Source organism: Saccostrea cucullata, unplaced genomic scaffold (genome assembly GCF_032062105.1).
Source record: "Saccostrea cucullata isolate Sc308-1 unplaced genomic scaffold, CSIRO_AGI_Scuc_v1 ctg10936, whole genome shotgun sequence".
NCBI classification, from domain to species: domain Eukaryota; kingdom Metazoa; phylum Mollusca; class Bivalvia; order Ostreida; family Ostreidae; genus Saccostrea; species Saccostrea cuccullata.
In genome coordinates, this window is record NW_026923795.1 from 1 (window position 1) to 22,252 (window position 22,252).

General features: G+C 35.4%; 2 protein-coding genes across 2 annotated transcripts; one reads left to right on the forward strand and one right to left on the reverse strand.

Moving 5' to 3' along the window:
* The first annotated feature begins 1,943 nt into the window (after positions 1–1,943).
* Positions 1,944–18,516, forward strand: LOC134264925 (uncharacterized). The gene is made up of 3 exons (XM_062747174.1): positions 1,944–2,236; positions 7,321–7,351; positions 17,709–18,516. The coding sequence occupies exons 1-3, from the start codon at positions 1,958–1,960 to the stop codon at positions 18,041–18,043; spliced, it is 645 nt and encodes a 214-aa protein (XP_062603158.1). The 5' UTR covers positions 1,944–1,957; the 3' UTR covers positions 18,044–18,516.
* LOC134264926 (uncharacterized) lies at positions 12,084–15,801 on the reverse strand. Its single transcript, XM_062747176.1, has 2 exons — positions 12,574–15,801; positions 12,084–12,280 (listed from the first exon to the last, which is right to left on the reverse strand). Exons 1-2 carry the CDS (start codon positions 15,799–15,801, stop codon positions 12,176–12,178), a joined length of 3,333 nt encoding a protein of 1,110 aa, XP_062603160.1. The 3' UTR covers positions 12,084–12,175.
* Positions 18,517–22,252: the final 3,736 nt, after the last annotated feature.

A 22,252-nucleotide genomic window follows, 5' to 3' on the forward strand; every position in this document is an offset into this window, starting at 1 on the left:
GTAGGATTCTGAATTTTTTTTTTTCACGAAATATGAAGAAAACATGCCAAAGATTATTTTCCTCACTGATGTCATTCATAGTTATCAATATGGCAATATTTTTTTTTTTTCCTTTCTGTACTTTTTAGGAAATTGGGTACATGAAAAATGGAATTCTTGTGTTTTTGACTACCTTAATGTGGGATTTCATTTTCTATTTGATACTTTTAATCCAATCTAACATTTTTTTTCTTCCTGTTTAGTCCATCGCCTGGCGTACTCTCCCACAGAATATAACTTCTGTTGCTGTTTTCACAATTATTTATATACCTTTGAAGATATGAAATTTTAGATAAAACACTTATCTCCTTAAAAGTCATTTAACAGTCATGCAATAGCAATTATTTCATTTTAGGTAAAAAATACATCCAACAGGATAAAAGAGGTTTGTTTAGAGATTAAGGAAAGATATCAAGGACTGGTTGATAAAGGACAATTAGTCATAAAGGAAGACTTATTTCTCAATGCTAAAGATACAGACGAAGAAAAACATGCTTTCGTCAGAGAGTTTATCATAAAAGAAGCAAAGTGTCAGCCCCATTGGGAAGAGCTTTTCCCAAAGTCATGGCTTCATCTGTTGGATTTTATTGTTACTAAAAGAGAAGAAGGGCTTGACATTTTAACATTAAAAGAACTCAAGGAGTTTAATCAAAACTCCATTGTCCCTTTGACAGAGTTTTCTTTAGAAAACATGCTACAACGACAGCATGATATTGGCGACATTATCTTTTTCAATACCGATAAATTGAAGGACATTATAGTTTTAGACCCTTCGTTTCTAATAAGAGCTCTGAAAAGTCTAATTTCAACACGAGGCCATATGAAAAAAGCAGGAGTGAATGCAGAAATTTGGAAAAATCTATCAACTAAAGGTGTCGTATCAGAAGATGCAATAAAAGAAATATGGTCAAGCAATGAACTTCTAAACAAGCATGCAGATATCCTGTTGAATATTTTTCAACACACTGGACATACTTGTGAAACCTAAGTCATATCACGATGGAAAACAAGTGAATGTCCACCAGGAAAAAATATTTTTCATTCCCTGCATGATTGAAGAATTGAACAGTATTGAGAGAGTAGACAAATTTCTTGAAAATTCTAAAGAACTATACGAGTTTTATGACATCTCGATAAACCACGGAATACTTGTCCCACCCGCTATTGGATACAGATTGCTTTCTTTCTGTACGTCTATGTGGCCAGTGGTAGAAGGTAGATTGTTCACCGCCTGTGGATTTTTCCGATTAGATCTTCATCATATTCTGATATTAAAGATATATCCTTCAAACATTCGAGTATACGTTGTACACAGGAGGTCCAAAAGAAGCATCAGTGCTGCTCTCTACAACAGTATCAATAGGACACTTATTTCTTTTCTAGAGGCCTGTTTACTCCAATTTCACAACAATTTAGCTGTTATCAACGGATGTCGGGAAATGGTAAGGTTTTTTTTTTATTCCTATCATTTTTAGTTTAAACTATTTTGATATCTCGTTTTGGAAATTTTATTTCAGGAAAAAATAACATTTGTTGAGGCCAGTGTGGTTAATTTTAATGGATTGTTACCAAGGACCAATTTATTTCTATAGTAGTTTGATTCTCCTTTTTTGTTCGATTACTTTCTGTTCGTTTTATTTCATTCCATTTATATGCTTCAAACGTGAATTATAAACGTCCTGCTTTTTCATCTACTAATTAATGTTATTATGATCCGGTCAAGTTTTACTGGATGACGTTTATTACTTGGTGACTTTTTTAATAATTCACTTCTTTTAAAAATAGGGAGATGATGCTTTATCTCATGGAATCCCAAATTGCAACGAAAACTGTTAGGGTACGTTCAATATACCACAAAAGATTGGAAACCTTAAACTGAACTCTACATATAAGAAACTAATGAGTATTGTGTCAACATATGCTTATAGGTATTGGGAATACTTGCCATGGGAAAAATGTAGAAGAAGTTGAACTGTCACGGCTAGTTAGGTACTTGAGTCCAACTCATTTATACCCTCTTGGTGTGGAACTTGGAATCTTAAGCAGAGAAATCGAAAGAATAGAAAAGGATCACAAATCCTCTATTGACCAGATGTTTTTCGTCCTATTGGAATGGCGCAAAAAATTACATTCTTCATTTTCTGACCTTGAAGAAGCCTTGAAGCGATGCAATATTGACATCCATGTACTGTGTGAGGTAATGAAATGTAACTATATAAAATGAGTTAAATGTTATACATATACGAGGGTTGTTCAATAGGTTTATACGAATGTCATCTTAAATAATAAAAGTACATTACACATACTGTATTAAACCAATCCTGTTATTAAATCAATCCTGCAAGGCATTCCTTGTTACCATTTTGACATGTCATACTGTAAACATATAAAATTTGGCGGTGTATTCTTTTTAGCGATTTTGGTGGAGAGCAGAGTCCGCTAATTCGAGTACATCGCTAAATGTCTTGTACATAAACTTTTATTATAACTAGTAACTTCTGACAGCGCTAATTCAAATCTGCGCTAACTTGTTGAAAATTGAATTTCCATTCAAGCAAAATGTAATACATTAAAAGTAGTTCTTTGTATCAAAAACAGAAAACATGAAACATACTCATCTTTAAGGATGCTTCAAAGACATTGCCGTGTATATAATTTCCAGTGACATATCTGACATTGCACTTATTTTTAGGTCACCTGAGTAACTCAGGTGACCTATTGCTATCCGTTTTCGTCCGTCGTCGTGTGTCGTGCGTCGTGTGTTAACATTTGAACATTTTCAGCTTCTTCTCTGAAACCACTTAACCAATTTCAACCAAATTTTGTATACAGCATCTATGGGTGAAGGGGAACAAAAATTGTGAATTTCATGGTCCCTGCCCCCCTGGGGCCTGGGGGTGGGGCAAAAACCACTTAAATTATTGCAATCTTTAAAAATCTTCTTCTTTACTCCTGGACATCAAGCAGTCAAACTGTTTGCAGGATTGTTATCAGCATTGAGTCCTTTACCAAAATTGTGAAATTCATGGCCCTGGGGTCAGGGGTTCTAGTGCTAGGGCGGGGCTATATAGATTATATAGTAAAAATGCATGATTTTCTTTGAAAATCTTCTTCTCTGCTCCTAGGTATAAGATAAACTAACCAAGCACTTAGTTATAATGAGCAAGAGTGCCTCTTCCAAAATTGTGAATTTTATGACCCCGGGTCAGGGGTTCTGGTGTTAGGGCGGGGCTCTATTGGTTATGTAGTGAAAATGCATATATTCTTTGAAAATCTTCTTCTCTACTTCTGGGTATTAAATAAACTAACTAAGCACATACTTATGATGAGCAAGAGTGCCTCTTTCAAAATTGTGAATTTTATGACCCCAGGGTCAAGGGTTTTGGTGTTAGGGCGGGGCTCTATTGGTTATATAGTGAAAGTGCATTTTTTCTTTGAAAATCTTCTTCTCTACTTGGGGGTATTAAATAAACTAACTAAGTCCTTAGTTATAATGAGCAAGAGTGCCTCTTTCAAAATTGTGAATTTTGTGGCCCCAGGGTGGGATTATGGTGTTGGGTGGGGGCCCTATTGATTATAGTGAAAATGCATATATTCTTTGAAAATCTTCTTCTCTACTTCTGGGTATTAAATAAACTAACTAAGCACATACTTATGATGAGCAAGACTGCCTTCTTCCAAATTTTAATTTTATGACCCCAGGGTCAGGGGTTTTGGTGTTAGGGCGGCTATTTTTGGTTATATAGTGAAAATGCATTTATTCTTTGAAAATCTTCTTCTCTACTTCTGGGTATTGAATAAACTAACTAATTACATAGTTATGATGAGAAAGAGTGCCTCTTCCAAAATTGTGAATTTTGTGGCCCCAGGGTCAGGGTGGGGCCCTATTGAATATATGGTCAAAATGCATTAATTCTTTGAAAATCTCTTCTCTGCTCCTGGGTTTTAAATAAACTAACCAAGCACATAGTTATGATGAGCAAGAATGCCTCTTCCAAAATTGTTAATTTTATGACCCCAGGGTCAGGGGTTCTGGTGTTAGGTTGAGGCTCTATTGTTTATACAGTTTAAAAAGCATTTATTCTTTGGAAATCTTCTTCTCTGCTCCTGGGTATTAAATAAACTAACTAAGCACATAGTTATGATGAGCAAGAGTGCCTCTTTCAAAATTGTGAATTTTGTGACCCCAGGGTCAGGGGTTCTGGTGTTAGGGCGGGGCTCTATTGATCATATAGTGAATATGCATGAATTCTTTGAAAATCTTCTTCTCTGCTTCTGGGTATTAGATAAACTATGTAATTGAATAGTAAAGTTGATCTAGAGTGCCTCTTTCAAAATTGTTATTTTTCTGACCCCAGGGTCAGGGGTTCTGGTGTAAGGACAGGGGTTTTATTGGTTATAAAGTGAAAATGCATTTATTCTTTGAAATTCTTTCCTTTGCTTCTGTGTTTTATAATGCCTATGATCCAAATATATATATTCATGATGAAGAAAGGGGCACCTAGCAAAATGGCTATTTTTTATGCCCCCTTCCCTGGGTCGAGGGTGAGGGGGATACAAAGTCTAAAATTAATTAATGCTTGGAAATTTGCTCTTTGGTGTTCATCAACCATTTTATGATAAAATTTGCAAAATTTTGAAGTGTGACCCAGGATCAGTGGTTCCTTTTTGGGATGAGGTGTAGAACTGGTAATGAAAGTGGAAGTGTATTTTCTTTTAATTGTACTCTGATCTACCTCTGGGTTTTAAGTAAACAGAGTCAGCATGCTAAGTCTAAATTATTATAAGCAATGGTACCTCTTTCTTCAAAATTGTAAATTGCAATTCCATGGCCTCTGGTTTATAACATGAAACCAAATTTAATTGTTTGAAAGTTGTTGCACAATACTTCCAGGAGACCTACAAGGCCGTGGGCCTCTTGTTATTTTTCTGTGTGTTCAAGTTTCTTACATTACCCAAATCTAGCAAATATAGGTGATAAAAAATTTCTGTAAACTATTTTTTTTCAAAATCGGTGTTGTTTATGTTATTCATGCTTTTGCAAATAATAATTGTTAATAATTGATAATAAAATCATTGGCACACCTTTATTAGCTCTTCTGAGCCAAAGGCTCAAAGAGCTAATGCTATGGCCATTTGTGCGGGGGTGCTCGTCGTGCGGTGTGCGGTGTGCGTTAACTTTTTCCGATATGGGCCATAACTCAGAACCCCTTGGCCAATCAGTGTCAAATTCTCACGGGTATCCTTGGCCCAAGGGCTACCATTTATAAAATTAGGGTTGGACCCTAAAACAAGGGGAGATAATCCGGGAAAACAAAACCAAAAGTACTGGTTGCTAAAAATCTTCTTCTCCAGAACCACCAGGCAGATTTTCACCAAACTACATACAAGGATCAGGATATGTTGAAGATTAAAAATTGTTCAAGGCATGACCCTGGCGCAAAGGGCGTGGTCTCAAGGTCACTTTAAAGTTGACCTAAATTTACAATTAATGAAAATGTCTATATTTTGCTTACTATCAGGACTAGAATCACAAATCTTGTAAGTTGATGCATGTTAGGACTTCAGCATCATATTAACTCAAAAAGAAGGTCACAATAACCATCTTTTTTAAATTTGCGGGGTATTTGTTTTCAAATGGATTTGAAGGCATATTTTGGACACTTTAAGGCCTATGATCATCGAACTTTGAGTCAGTTGATGCATCTTGGGTCCTTGAACAAAGTAAACTTAAAAATAGGTCACCATGACCTACTTTTTTGAACTTTATGACCTATCCTTTTTAAAACATTTAATCTCATTATTTCAGGCACTGAAAGGGTTGGTCATACAATTTTTGTAAGTTGCTGTTGTTGGGACCTAAAAACATATTTAAGCAAAAGTAGATCACTGTGACCTACTTTTAGAATTTACAGGCATTTGTTTTCAATTGTTTAAAAGGCATATTTTAATTTGTAGCTCAAACCTACGATCATCAAACTTGGGTCAGGCGATGCATCTTGGGACTCTGAAAAAGGTCGACCAAAATATAGGTCACGGTAACCTACTTTTGACATTTTATGGCTATATTTAAGTATCTTAGGTATTTATTGGCTTAGAATATCAAATTTGTGAGTTGATGCATCTTGGGTTTTGGAATATGACCAAAAATTAGGTCAAATACCTCTTCGACATTTTATTGCTTATTTAATATCTTGGTACTTATTGGCTTAAAAATCAAACTTTGTCAGTTGATGCATCTTAGGTTTGCGGAGAATGTGGACCAAAAAAATAGGTCACAGTGACCTACTTTTCACATTTTATGGCTATATTTATGTATCTCTAGTACTTATTGGTTTAGAATCATCATACTTTGTCAGTTGATGCATCATGGGTTTTCGGAGAATTTCGACCAAAAAGTAAGTCAATGTGACCTACTTTTGAATATCTCAGGATTTATTGGCTTAGAATTATCAAACTTGGTCAGCAGATGCATCTTGGGACTCTAAAAAATGTCAACCGAAATGTAGGTCACGATGACCTACATTTTATGGCTATATTGAAGTACCTGGTTTTTCCGCTACTTATTGGTTTAGAATCATCAAACTTTGTCAGTTGATGCATCTTGGGGTTTTTGGGGAAAGTTAAAAAAGAGGTCACGGTGAATTTTTTGGCTATATTTAATATCTTAGGTATTTATCGGCTTAGAATTATAAAACTCTGTCAGTTGATGCATTTTGTGTTTTCCAAAAATGAAGACTAAAAAATAGTCCTAATTGGCTAAGAATCATCAAACTTTGTCAGGTGATGCAACCTGGGTTCGAATACTTAGGGTTAGAGGCTTCAAAACAAGTGATAGGTTGTATAATTTATCAGAAGAGCGATTAAAGGGCCCCTTTGGGGCCCCTTGTTCTTAGTGAATGGTAAAGATGTTACCCTCCCCCTTGGCGTCTCATACATCTCTGAAATATGGGGGGTTAGGATTGTATGCCCTGTTCACCAAAATTTTTTCCGAATTCACATACTGTTGGTTATCTTCACCTGTGCTTTAATAATCACTTTTTTTTCATTTTTTAGGAATCATTTTCTTATATGTGTCATTCCTTTTTTCATTCAACCTAAACGTTTAAAAGATACACAAATATTAGCGGGAATCTATTGTAATGAAGTCTATTTCAATTATAAAACTGCATTTCGTACCATTGACACTTATGGGTTAGAATACTGAGTTTTTGTGTGTGTTTTTTTTTTGAAATTGTAAAATATTCGATCTCGTTATAAAAGGTGTTTTTCTATTTCTAGGTCTGCAAAACTAATGTCTTTGAAACAGATGGTATGTATACTATGATTTATCTTGAGATTTCTACTTAGGTCATCATATTATTTCTCTAGATTGAGGAAATTCGCATTATAATATATGAACATATTTAGAAAGTTAAATTTTTATTTTTTTTTTTTTCAATTATTTTCTTGCTTTAAGCATAAAGACCTTTTTTGGAATGCACTCAATATCTCACGAAAAGAATTATTCAATTTTATCTAATTTGAATTTGTTATTACGTACGCTTGCTTCAAGAGCTTTTAGCTCTTCTGAGCCAAAGGCTCAAAGAGCTAATGCTATGGCCATTTGTGCGGTGTGCGGTGTGCGTTAACTTTTTAGAATATGGGCCATAACTCAAGAACCCTTTGGCCAATCAGTACCAAATTTGCCACAGGGGGTCCTTGGCCCAAGGGCTACCATTTATACTAAAATAAGGGTTTGGACCCTAAAACAAGGGGAGATAATCAGGAAAACAAAACAAAAAGTACTAGTTGCCAAAAAATCTTCTTCTCCAGAACGGCCCGGCAGATTTTCACCAAACTTACATACAAGGATCAGGATATGTTGAAGATTAAAAATTGTTCAAGGCATGACCCTGGGGCAAAGGGCGTGGTCTCAAGGTCACTTTAAAGTTGACCTAAATTTACAATTAATAAAAATGTCTATATTTTGCTTACTATAAGGACTAGGATCATCAAATCTTGTAAGTTGATGCATCTTAGGACTTCACATCACGTTAACTCAAAAGTAGGTCACGGTGACCTACTTTTTAAATTTTGCGGGCATTTGTTTTCAAATTGATTTGAAGGCATATTTTGGACACTTTAAGGTCTATGATCATGAAACTTAGTCAGTTGATGCATCTTGGGTCGTTGAAAAACGTCAACTTAAAAGTAGGTCACCGTGACCTACTTTTTGAACTTTATGACTTAACCTTTTTAAAACATTTAATCCCATTATTTCAGGCACTGAAAGGGTTAGAATCATCAGATCTTGTAAGTTGCTGCATCTTGGGACCTAAAAACATATTTAAGCAAAAGTAGATCACTGTGACCTACTTTTAGAATTTTGCTAGCATATGTTTTTAAATTGTGTAAAAGGCATATTTTGATTCCCTTCAGACCTAAAATCATCAAACTTGGTCAGGAGATGCATCTTGGGACTCTAAATAATGTGTAGACCAAAATGTAGGTCACGGTGACCTACTTTCAGCATTTTATGGCTATATTTAAATATCTAAGGTATTTATTGGCTTAGAATCATCAAACTTTGTGAGTTGATGCATCTTGGGTTTTCGAAGAGTTGCGACCAAAAATTAGGTCACGGTGACCTACTTTCGGCATTTTATGGCTATATTTAAGTATCTCCGGTACTTATTGGGTTAGAATCATCAAATTTTGTCAGTTGATGCATCTTGGGTTTTCGAAGAGTGTCGACCAAAAATTAGGTCACGGTGACCTACTTTCTTCATTTTATGGCTATATTTAAGTATCTCCGGTACTTATTGGCTTAGAATCATCAAACTTTGTGAGTTGATGCATCTTGGGTTTTCGGAGAGTGTCGACCAAAAATTAGGTCACAGTGACCTACTTTCGACATTTTATGGCTATATTTAAGTATCTCCCGTACTTATTGGCTTAGAATCATCAAACTTTGTCAGTTGATGCATCTTGGATTTTCGGAGAGTGACGTCTAAAAAGTAGGTCAAGATGACCTACTTTTGAATATCTCAGGTATTTATTGGCTTAGAATCATCAAACTTAGTCAGCAGATGCATCTTTGGACTCTGAAAAATCTCCACTAAAATGTAGGTCATGGTGACCTACTTTTGACATTTTTTGGCTATATTTAAGTATCTCTGGTACTTACTGGCTTAGAATCAACAAACTATGTCTGTTGATGCATCTTGGGTTTTCAGAGAATGTCAACCAAAAATCAGGTCACGGTGACCTACTTTCTTCATTTTATGGCTATATTTAAGTATCTTAGGTATTTATTGGCTTAGAATAATCAAACTGTGTCAGTTGAGACATCTTGGGTTTTCCAAGAATGTATACCAAGAAGTAGTCCTAATTGGCTAAGAATCATCAAACTTTGTCAGGTGATGCAACTTTGGTCTTAGGATACTTAGGGTTAGAGGCTTCAAATACAAGTGATAGGTTGTACAATTTATCAGAAGAGCGATTCAAGGCCCTTGGGCCTCTTGTTTAATTTAAAATACTAGACTAGAGGTTTGTGCCATTAAAGCAATTGTACACTATGATCACCAAAATATCCAAAAGCAGTAGTTATTTAATAAACTTCTAAGCAGATTATATCCCCTAACTTATCAATGTGAAAAAGACAACGAAGGCAAAATTATAACATGTATGGTGTTGTCATTCGACAGGATCCTGAGTGTACTTGAAAAAGCAAACAAATCATTAATACTCGTATGCCATGACATTTCTCAAGAGAAATTTTCTGGTCAAAAGGTATTATCACATCTATATCTTCTGTTAATGATCTGTTTAATTTTTACTGTTTCAATTTGTAAAATAACTGTGGACTAATTTCAAACAATTTTTTCACAAACCATCACTCGTTGAGAAATTGTTCGATGTAAATATAGTTTATTGGACACCGTCTTTTTTAAAATTGACGAGATTAAAAATAGCATTTGATAGCAAAATAACGACCCTAAAAATATTTTCCCTCTGTCGCATTCTACAATAAGTTATTTTTTGCATTTCTCTAAAAAAAGAAAAAACAATAAAACAACGCAATACGACAATACCTAATACACTATCAAAATAGCATGACAATGATTCTACTACACATTTATTCTACGACTTATTGATAATTGAGAATAATAAAGCATTACTTTTTTAAGATTTATAATTATTATTATTATTCAACATTTATAAAGCGCCCTATATATGAAAACTCTAGGGCGCTGTACAAGCATTATATGTAAACAAAAATTAAATAAATATGACTTAAACATTTACACCAGTCGTAAATATATATACAAATTTAAAGTATCCAATATTCATAAAAAAACTAACACAGATGATAATAAAAAAATTAAATGTTGTGTCCAAAAAATAATAAAAGGCTTAAATACACAATTTGAAAATCAGAAGCCTTAAAAAAATGACAATTACATTGTTGAGATGTGGGTTATACACTTTAAGAACTTGAATAAATGAAGGAAACAAAACAAAATGAAATTTTAACAAAATTTAATAAACAAAACAAAAGTAAATTGTACAACAAAAGAAACAAATTAAAAAATATAGAAACGAATTGTCTATCAGCAGCACGTCAGTCCTGGAAGAATGTTCTTTAAAACGTAGTCAATTAATCACCACACCCTTGCTGGAGATTTGAGTTCCGGTTTTTGAATTTCCTCTGATAAACGTGTTTTCTTTCACAAATTAAATTGAATATTATAACTTTCACAAGTATCACATATATCACATAATAAACTTTCACAATGCCGTCTAGATTAACTTTGGTTTGAATCCAGATCATTCAAACAGGAGATTTCATTATAACACATAACTTTAAATTACTGGTCCGGATGTGTACGTCAGGGCTGCCGTACTCTTTCGTACTCTCTCACACAGTTGCCGCTGTTACTGCAAAACCATTACACATTGCAAGCCTCTCCCTGTCACCCTGGACTGCCGACTGGCTATTGTCAATGTAATTAGCTGTAGTACCCTGCCCAAGACCTGATAATTACGAAACGGGACAAAAGCCAAAGGAAATAGGACCCTGGGGAAAAATATAATAAAACAACCATACTAAACGTGCAGACTCACACAAGAAACATATTTTACAAATTGTATTTTCAAATACCTGATGAAGTTTGAGTACCCGCCCAGGCTACTTCATCATAACAACAAGCCAAACAGGTCTTATCTCGGGCCGCGGCTTCCCGCGTACTACCCGAACACGAGCTCTCAGGTAGATAAAATTACACATCGAGGGGCTCCCCACAGGATAAATAACAATATTTACACTCACGCACTAGGGGTGTCCTACGGGATTAAATTTAGTTTGTTACAAACCTCCCCCTTTTGAAGACTAAAGCACCATTTAGTCCAACCTATTTACAAACTAAATACATAGAAATCAACCATATGTACAAACTGGAAATATTCACCATTGACCTTGATTTACTCTTGCTCTTCACTCGACCTTGACAACGCATCTGCAATAACGTTCTGATTACCTGGAACATACCGAACTGTAAAACAAAACTCCTGCAATAGAAGACTCCATCTCAAAAGCCTCTGATTTGACAGTTTTGATCTCTGTAACCACGTCAATGGAGCATGATCAGTTTCAATAACAAACTGCTTACCTTCTAAATACACTCGGAGTGTTTTGACAGCCCAGATAATTGCATAGCATTCTTTTTCAATCACCGCATAGTTTTTTCTGCTGCTGTAAACTTTTTACTCAAAAAGAATATTGGGTGCTTACCAGTGTCGAACTCTTGTTTGAGGACTGCACCTGCTCCAGTAGCACTTGCATCTGTACGCAAGACAAACATTCGACTAAAATACTGGTTCACATGCCAACTTACCTTTAAGTTCCTTGAAAGCAGTATCAAGATTATCTGTCCATTTTATTTTGTGTGGTGAATTCTTTTTGGTCAAGTCTGTGAGTGGTAGGGCAAGACTAGAAAAATTAGGAATAAACTTCCTGTAAAATCCAATGAGACCCAAAAATGACCTTACCTTCTTTTTGGTGTTTGGGACCAGAATGTTTTGAATTGCTTGCACCTTTGACAACAATGGCTTTATCTTACCGTCACCTACCATATGTCCGAGGAAACTGACCTCACCAAACCCCAATTTGCACTTTGACGGTCGGGCTGCTAAATTTGCATTCTGCAACGCTGTAAAAATCTCTCTCAAATGCACCAAGTGATCTTCCCAGGAATCGCTGAAAACACCAATGTCATCTATAAAAGCTTCTGCATAGTTTTCATGACCTTCAAGGACTTTACTCACCAATCTCACAAAAGTTGCGGGAGCATTTACCATCCCAAATGGCATTACCGTGAAACTGAAATGACCAAACGGTGTAACAAAAGCACTTTTCTGTTTTGCCTCATCATCCAGTGGCACTTGCCAATAACCCTTAGTAAGATCCAACTTACTGATATACTTAGCTCTACTGATTTTGTTTAGTATATCATCCATTCTTGGCATCGGACGAGGATCAAACACAGTTACCTTATTTAGATCCCTATAATCAACGCAGAATCTAAGGGTGTCGTCATTCTTTTTGATGAGTACAATAGGCGCTGAGTAAGGGCTTTCCGTCTCCTCTATGATTCCCATCTCTTTCATCTGCTTGATTTCCGCCTTTACCTTTTCCTGTAGCGCATACGGAATGGAATAAGGTTTCTTCTGGATTGGTTCCTCGGTTGTCGTTTTAATGGTGTGCTGGATGTAGGACGTTTTCTTTGGAACATCTGTAAATACATTCTCAAATTCTTCTACTAACCTTTTGAGTTGTCGTTTCTGCTCTTCTGACAGTTCTGACGATATCTCAACATTATCTGATGATTCTGTCTGTTGAAGGATTGGTGCTCTATGGTTAGTGCAATCGTCCTCATCTGAAAAATTTGGTTTTGCATCCATACATGCCAAAACTTCATTGCTTTTCGGACACTTCTCTTCCGAATCTCTGCTAAGCCACTCTTTCAACATGTTGACATGGTAAACCGGTTCTTTATTCTTGGATATTCTTACCTTGTAATCCACTGGACTTACCTTTTTCACTACTTCATACGGACCTTTCCATTGCGCCATCAGCTTAGATGTGCTAGTTGGAAGAAGTACAAGAACTTTCTGACCTACCTCAAATGTACGAGTTCTCGCCTTTTTGTCGTAGTACATCTTTTGTTTCTTTTTCGCGAGTCTCTCTGAATCTTTAACCAAATCTCTAATGTTCTGCATTCTCTCTCTCGTCTCCAGAATATAGGACAACACTGAAGCCTGTTCGACTGTAGGTTCCTCCCACTGCTCTTTCAAGATTGCTAAGGGCCCCCTAACATGTCTACCATAGAGCAATTCAAAGGGAGAATACCCAGTTGTCTCATTTGGCACCTCTCTGTATGCAAAAAGGACGTAAGGCAAATGAACATCCCATCTGTGAGGTTCAGAAGAAGCATATGCCTTCAGCATTTTCTTCAAAGTCCCATTAAATTTTTCCACTAACCCATTTGCTTGTGGATGGTAAGGGGTAGTTGTTAATTTTCTTACCTGAAGTAACTTACACAATTCAGTCATCAGTGTGGACATAAAATTGGTACCCTGGTCCGACAGAATTTCATTAGGCACACCTACCCTAGAAAACAGCTCTATCAAAGTGTTGGCCACTGTCTCTGCTTCTTGGTTTTTCAAAGGAAATGCTTCCGGATACCGTGTTGAGTAGTCCATACAAACCAAGATGTAACGATTTTTCTTCTCCGTCAGTGGAAGAGGTCCAACAAAATCGATGGCTATTCTTGAGAATGGTTCCTCAATGGGTGGAATAGGAATGAGTGGAGCTTTTGGAGTTCGACCTTTTGGTGTTCCCTTTTGACAAATAGAACAAGATTTGCAGAATCGAGATATGTCAATATACATTCCAGGCCAAAAGAAATGTTGCATAATACGCTGCCTGGTTTTCTTGTTACCTAAATGTCCTGCTAGTGGAGTGTCATGAGCCAGGGACATTACCTTTGACCTCATTGTCTTTGGTATGACGATCTGGGAAAATTTCTCACCAGAATCTTTCTGAAATATTCTATACAGTAAACCATCCTGTTTCTGAAAGTAAGACTTACCTTCTTGAGTATCGTCTTGTGCCATACTCAGTGCAGATTTCAAACTGTCATCTGATTCCTGAAGTTCTACCAACTTATCTCTGCTGCACCACAATTGTTTCAAAGATTCATCCTCTGAATCCTCTTCTGTTGCTTTTCTCTGAGAACTACTATTACCTTGCTCCAATTTGGCCTGCAAACGTGTCTGAACTGCAGCACAAGTGTTCTCGTCATCTCCATCCCTCTTGACTTCTTTTTCGTCCTCCATTGGTTTGAGTATGCTAACATTATTACCAATAATTACATCAGCAAAAGGAGAATCAAGGACAAGGGCATGTACCTTACCTGATACATAAGGAGTCTTCAAATCTACCATTGCCTCATCACAGTTTCTTTGAGATCCATCAGCCAGAGTTATCACTCTTGAACGTCCTGTTTTATCAGAGTCTGAAATAAACTTATTACGTACAAATACAGTAGAGCATCCGGTATCTCGTAAGACTGCAACTGGTTGATCACTCACCTGGCCCTTTACTAAATCCAAACCCAATGCTGCCGATGTTTCAATTACTGGCGACTCGTTATCAACTCCGGACAACTTAAGAATCACCCTACCCTTGGTTGTATCTTGTATATTGTCTACAACTTTAGACTCAGACTTATCTAAACACAAACCAACATTTTCTGACCTTTTCTCAGGCTTTGTACCTCTCTGACCTTTACTGTCTTGACCCTTTGACTGAGTTCTCTTAAGAAAACAGTTGGCTGCAATATGTCCTACTCTATCACAAATGAAACACTTTCTGCTATCCCCTGCATTAAAGTGAGACTTGAGATTTGACTTACCATCTTGAGAATTTGTCGAACCAAACTTGTTTGGCTTTCCCGTCGACCTATTCCCTGTACTGTGAAATTGGACACTATTGCCACTAAGATACTTACTCTTATGTGCCGCCTGAAATGCATTAGACAACGCAACAACCTCCTCAATAGACTTTGGGTCATGCTCCAGAATCCACAACTGTAAGTCTTTTGGACAACTTCTAACAACCTGTTCTCTCAAGACCATATCATACAACTTGCCAAAATCTGAATCTATTTTCTCACGTTCACACCAGTGATTGAGGTACCTTTCTACCCTAACAACAAAATCTTTAAATGACTCATCATTTGACTGCTTACCCTGACGAAATTTTTCCCTGTAATCTTCAGAAGTAAGCTCATATCTCTTGAGAATAGCTGTTTTGATAATCTCATAGTTATCACTATCTGCATCCGACAACCTTGAATACGCTTCCAAAGCCTTACCTGCTAACATAGGAACTAAGCGTATAGCCCACTGGGATTTATGCCATTTCTGCAACCCAGCTATCTTTTCAAACGACCGTAAAAAGACATCAGGGTCCTGTCCCTCCTCAAACTTAGGTAACTTAACAGGTGGGCATTTAATCTCATGGGGTTGAGACCCCCCAATTTTAGCATGTTCTAACTCTTTTTCTCTATAGCTAACTCTCGTAATTTCACATCTCTTTCTACCTCTAACTTTGCACTTTCTCTCTGCGCCTGACGCTCTTCTCTCTCTTGCGCCCATCTCTCCCTTTCGAGCTCTCTCTTTGATTCCTGCTCCTGATGCCACATCTCGAGACATTCTTTTACGTTTGTACCCTTTTCAATTAAGTCAGCCATCCATTCTGGCATACCAGACATTGTGAAAGTTTGTGAACCTGAAACACAAAAGCAAAATTAATAATAGAAACAAACTTGCAAAAAAAAAAATATTTTCTCTATTTACCCAAGCTCAGATGTATCCCACCGCTGCCACCAAATTGTTGAGATGTGGGTTATACACTTTAAGAACTTGAATAAATGAAGGAAACAAAACAAAATGAAATTTTAACAAAATTTAATAAACAAAACAAAAGTAAATTGTACAACAAAAGAAACAAATTAAAAAATATAGAAATGAATCGTCTATCAGCAGCACGTCAGTCCTGGAAGAATGTTCTTTAAAACGTAGTCAATTAATCACCACACCCTTGCTGGAGGTTTGAGTTCCGGTTTTTGAATTTCCTCTGATAAACGGGTTTTCTTTCACAAATTAAATTGAATATTATAACTTTCACAAGTATCACATATATCACATAATTAACTTTCACAATGCCGTCTAGCTTAACTTTGGTTTGAATTTATATTATTTTAAACAGGAGATTTCATTATAACACATAACTTAAAATTGCTGGTCCGGATGTGTCCGTCAGGGCTGCCGTACTCTTTCGTATTCTCTCACACAGTTGCCGCTGTTACTGCAAAACCATTACCCTCTCCCTGGCACCCTGGACTGCCGACTGGCTATTGTCAATGTAATTAGCTGTAGTACCCCGCCCAAGACCTGATAATTACGAAACGGGACAAAAGCCAAAGGAAATAGGACCCTGGGGAAAAATATAATAAAACAACCATACTAAACGTGCAGACTCACACAAGAAACCATATTTTACAAATTGTATTTTCAAATATCTGATGTAGTTTGAGTACCCGCCCAGGCTACTTCATCATAACAACAAGCCAAACAGGTCTTATCTCGGCTGTGACTTCCCGGGTACTACCCGAACACGAGCTCTCAGGTAGATAAAATTACACATCGAGGGGCTCCCCACAGGATAAATAACAATATTTACACTAACGCACTAGGGGTATCCTACGGGATTAAATTTAGTTTGTTATATACATTAATGACAAGTACGAGGGGTTCTCAAAAAGTTCGTGGACTAGCGTCATAAATTTTAAACCGTTTTATGCACATCAATGAATTTTAAAATATCTAGTTAGCATAATCTTTTTTATCTAGAGAATAAACCATAAATCATTAATTTTATTTTTCAATAAATTAGTAATGTTTCTGTTAGCATTGGTGTGTCCAGACAGCGCAACCTCTAACACGACGTTTTTGCAGTCTATGTGTAACTGAGAAAAACTCTTTTGATATGATCATTTGACGTCCAAAAATCCCGTTAATTTAGGTATTTGTCCGGACGCAATTATTCCATAAAATATGAAATTTTCATTTAATTCTGGAAGTTCTATGAAATTTTATCATTCTAGTGACGTCAAAAGGAGGGAAGGGTTTTAGCTTCCAACATTCCAAGTTTTGCCCTTGAAAAACTGGTATAGACCTAAATTATGTTGACACTGGCTACAGAGAAATAATATGAATATAGAGTACTTGTCTTTAAATGTCAAAATAGATTCAGAGAGAAAAAGAATACACAGTTATTGTCGATTTGCAGTAAAGGTGTGAAAGTTCAATCACGTCAAAAAATGGTGTTGACCATGTGTTGTGCATACTGAACTATCGAAAGCAAATTATGTCGGGACAAGCGCGGATCTCTCCCAATGCATTGATACATTTGGAATATAATATTCATTGAAGGCTGAACTTTACATTGTAACGTGACGAAACAAAGCGGGTTTAAATCCTTAATCAGCTGTGTAATCCTAGAAATGTGCATATTTATTTTTTTATTCAGCACAAACTAATTTGTTTTCTTTCATTAGTCATGAAAAACCTTCCATCTGACATACTGGATAAAGTCTTATCCGACCAGGAGTTGGATGAAATAGCAGGATACGTTGGACGAGAATATTTACATCTGTGCCTTCAGTTAGGCCACACAGTTAGCCACATAGAACGAGTCATGGATGAAAAAAAATATAATTTTCTCGAGGGAATTCGTGTGCTTTTGCGAGACTGGAGAAAAAGTGGTCACTTTAAACCAACAGTAAAGATGCTAGGGTGCGCATGGTTACAATGTGGGATGGATTTCAATGTATTTTACAACTTGTTTGTAAAGCAAGAGAAAGATGTATGGCAACTGCCTTTTATATTTTAAAAAAAATGGGAGAACAAGAAACAATAGTTTAAATGGGATTTTTTGAAATATATTTTTATTTATCATAAAACACATATTTCTTATTATCAACGTTGTATTCTATTTTTTCTTGATATATATAGAACGATGCATGATGCTTCAGAAGTATATTTTTATATTATATCAAAATGCAAAATAAACAATTTAGTATAAATTAATTTTTTTTGCAGAATTAACATCAAGTATGTACGTACGGGATTCAAACAGAATATATAGAAAAAAAATCTTGAAAAAAATAATCTAATCAAAAACCCAAACATTTTGATATGTTGACTATTATTTATAAAAATTACATAATAATTATTATATACTTGGAAATTTTACATTCTGATTAAAGTTTCTTCTTAGAAAACCCAAAAATAAGTAGCCAAGTTTTAATGAAAGCCATTCCCTGTATTTTAATTTCAAGTTTTTCAATCAGTTACATGTGCAATAGATAGAAGAAAAAATAGTAAACGGGGTTTTAGGTATTTATAAGTGTTAATGTCCCTCCCAAAATTAACCAGATGGGAAAAAACGAATCTTTGTTTTTTTTTTTTTGTTTTTTTTTTTTTCTTCCTGAAAGTTAAATTGAGGCATTGCCAAAAAAAGTGGAAGTGGGCTACATGTACACTTGTTGATTACATATAAAATAAATCTACAGTTTGAGTTCCTGATATCCAAGTTTAGTGAACCAGAAACATCAGAAACCTCAGTAATCATGAATTTATAGATTCTCAATTCTGGAATGCTGGATTATTTACTGCACTAATATCATAAACATGTAGTGTTATAAATTTTTTGCATGTACCTTGTGTAAAAAATGTAAATGTATCGGCCATGTAGGAATTATTTTTAGTTAAGTCAAAAGGACGTTTATATAAAGGTGATTGTTTTATCTAAGTGCAAGGACTTGAGTGTTTATAGCCCTTCTCAACAAAGGAAAAAAATGAGTGTACTTGTCTGCATATCTATCTACAAGGATGTTTTTTTAACTTCTTCCCATTCTTAAAGTTTTGTTTATTTGTGATGAAAATATCCCAACAAAATACCGTTTCTTTGTATATGAACTTATTTGAACTTCTTGAAAGGTTTAGATGATCCAAATTATTTATTGATCAAAAACTGAATATATTGCAAACATATGAATAAACGCCATCAGTATTTGTAGAAATTATATTTTACTGTTTGCAAAATATGCTAGAGCAATATGCATACATGAACATCGATTCATTAAAAGATTGAAAAGATCAATGTAAAGCTATGAATGTATGAATATCGGCAACTTTTTATTTATATTTCAACAGAAACTTACCACTTGGAAACACATATTATGCTAACTTACTATGTCGCTTTTTATCAATATTAATTCTTTACTATATAATATATAGACAGAGTTTCCCTTCATTTTATTGTTTCCTTTTTATACAATATTAATGATAAGGCAAAATAGAGTATCACTGATCCTGTAAAAAATAATGATCAAAAGTCTGCACTGTCATATTAGTCATATGATGCTAGTATACAGGGATCTAATTGTCTTTTTACATTCGAATTTTTTTAATTGTTTTTTCGGTGAGACGACTTGCAGAATATACTAAAAACATATTGTGAGTTTGAATGCCAACATAAACTTGTCTTAAACATTGTCAGTTTAAAAAATTCAAAATCAGGCCGTGACTCTTCTGTACTCTGTAAAAATGTTTCTGAATTTCCGCATCTATTATTCGCTGTTTTATTTTTTTTTAAAGAATGTTTAATTAATCTATCAGAAATAGCCCAAAATACATTTCCCCCAAAACGTGGTTTAGTATTTGACTTAGAATAAATGTAAAAACATATCTATTTTAATATACGTTCCTATATATCTGTTATTGAATGCTTTTCATATTTATAGCTTTGTGTACTGAATTTATGTATATATCTTTGCGTACCAGATATACGAATTCATGTACATGTATATATCTTTTTGCACATAATTAACATATATATTTATACCTTTGGTACGAAGTATTGTGTTATATTTTAATGTACTGCATTTTCTTTTTCAATAATAAATTTACCATCAATCATCATTACCTTTTATTGTAATGTATCTCCTTGTATATGGAAGTCTTCAGTCTATAATCGGATAGGTAGAAACTGCTCCTTCCCCAAGCGCTGGACACCTTGGTGGGAAAGTTTTGGTCCTTTGAATGAGACCTTCCAAACAGAGTCGGGAGGAGTAGGCACAAAAAGGAACATTCACTGCTTAACAAACCTGAGTGCCTATCAAAGGTCTTAATTTGAAGCACATAGCCGGTAAATGGTGACGTGTCTATTTAAGCGGAAATTCTTTAACGAAACCTTTTAATATACAAACAATCAATCAACAATATACACTTATTTAATGACTACGAGGTAAACAGTCAAAATGTTGTCCCGAGGTAGTGGGGGGAGACCTTGGTAAACTGTTGCCCGAGGCGAAGGCCGAGGGCAACAGTTTCCCAGGTCTCCCCTACTACCGAAATTATATTCATCTTATTTGTTGGAAGCAAGTTTTCACAACCGTTCATTTAATTTCAACAAAATTTTCGCAAATATGCTAATAAATGTTTTTTAAAATCTTGAATTGAAATATATCAAGTTACAATGCCTAAAATCATTTTTTCAATTTAAAGTGACCAAGTGTGGTATGTTCATTGATCCCTTTAAATTGTAGACGCTATTTAAATCCGTTTCAGATCATATCGAGCGACTTCACCGACTTTATCAAAATATTATTAAAAATTGAAATGCTGAGGGTGTAAAATGACAAGCGATACACAAAATACATTCAGTGGATTTTGTTTGAATATGAATAGGTTCAGTGACTAAATATTTACATACTTGATCGATTCTAAATGATTGCATGATACTTGAATAATCAATAAATGTTTATAAGTGGAAAGTTTGAAACTGCACAGAAGAACAATTATACCTCATCACTGAACAAGGAATCTGTAGAATGTTTTACAATGAAAAGTATATATGTTGATCGTTCATTAAAGCGTGAAATTAATCTCAGAAAATAATAAATTATCAGACCTTGCCTCATTTTTCCTTTGGATCAACCCCACAATTCCTTTTTGTGAATGCATGGTTTTACTTTCCTTGACGAAATTGGAACGTTTTTTATTTGAAGTCCCTATCTCCTATGGTTCAAAAGTTATGGGAAAAAGTGTAAAAAGCTATTTTTAGCATATAGGTCACAGTCAAGGTCACAAGATCATTGACCTTGTTGTTTTTTGAAAGGACTTTATCGATGGAGTATGCATACCAAATATGAAGTCCCTATCTCCTATGGCTCAAAAGTTATGACAAACAGTGTAAAAAGCTATTTTTAGCATATAGGTCACAGTCAAGGTCACAAATTCATTGACCTTGATGTCATTTGAAAGGACTCTATTAGTGGAGTATGCATACCAAATATGAAGTCTCTATCTCTTATTGTTCAAAAGTCATGGCGAAGGTTAAAGTTGACAACAGACAGAAAGACAAACAGACAGGACAAAAAAATATACGCCCGGGATCCATCGATCAGGGCGCATAAAAATAACCCTTACAGAAAAAAACTAATGGAAACTTATATGTGTTTTATTAGCTCTTCTGAGCCAAAGGCTCAAAGAGCTAATGCTATGGCCATTTGTGCGGTGTGCTGTGTGCGTTAACTTTTTAAGATATGGGCCATAACTCAAGAACCCCTTGGCCAATCATTGTCAAATTTGTTACAGGGTATCCTTGGCCCAAGGGCTACCATTTATACTAAAACAAGGGTTGGGACCCTAAAACAAGGGGAGATAATCAGGAAAATAGAACCAAAAGTACTGGTTGCTAAAAAATCTTCTACTCCAGAACCACCAGGCAGATTTTCACCAAACTTGCATACAAGGTTCAGGATATGTTGAAGATTAAAAGTTGTTCAATGCATGACCATTGGGCAAAGTGCGTGGTCTCAAAGTCACTTCAGAGTTGACCAAAATTTACAATTAATAAAAACGTTGATATTTTGCTTACTGTAAACACTAGGATCATCAAATCTTGTAAGTTGATGCATCTTAGGACTTCACATCATGTTCACACAAAAGTAAGTCACGGTGACCTACTTCTTAAATTTTACGGGCTTTTGTTTTCAATTGATTTGGAGGCATTTTTGGACACTTTAAGGCCTAT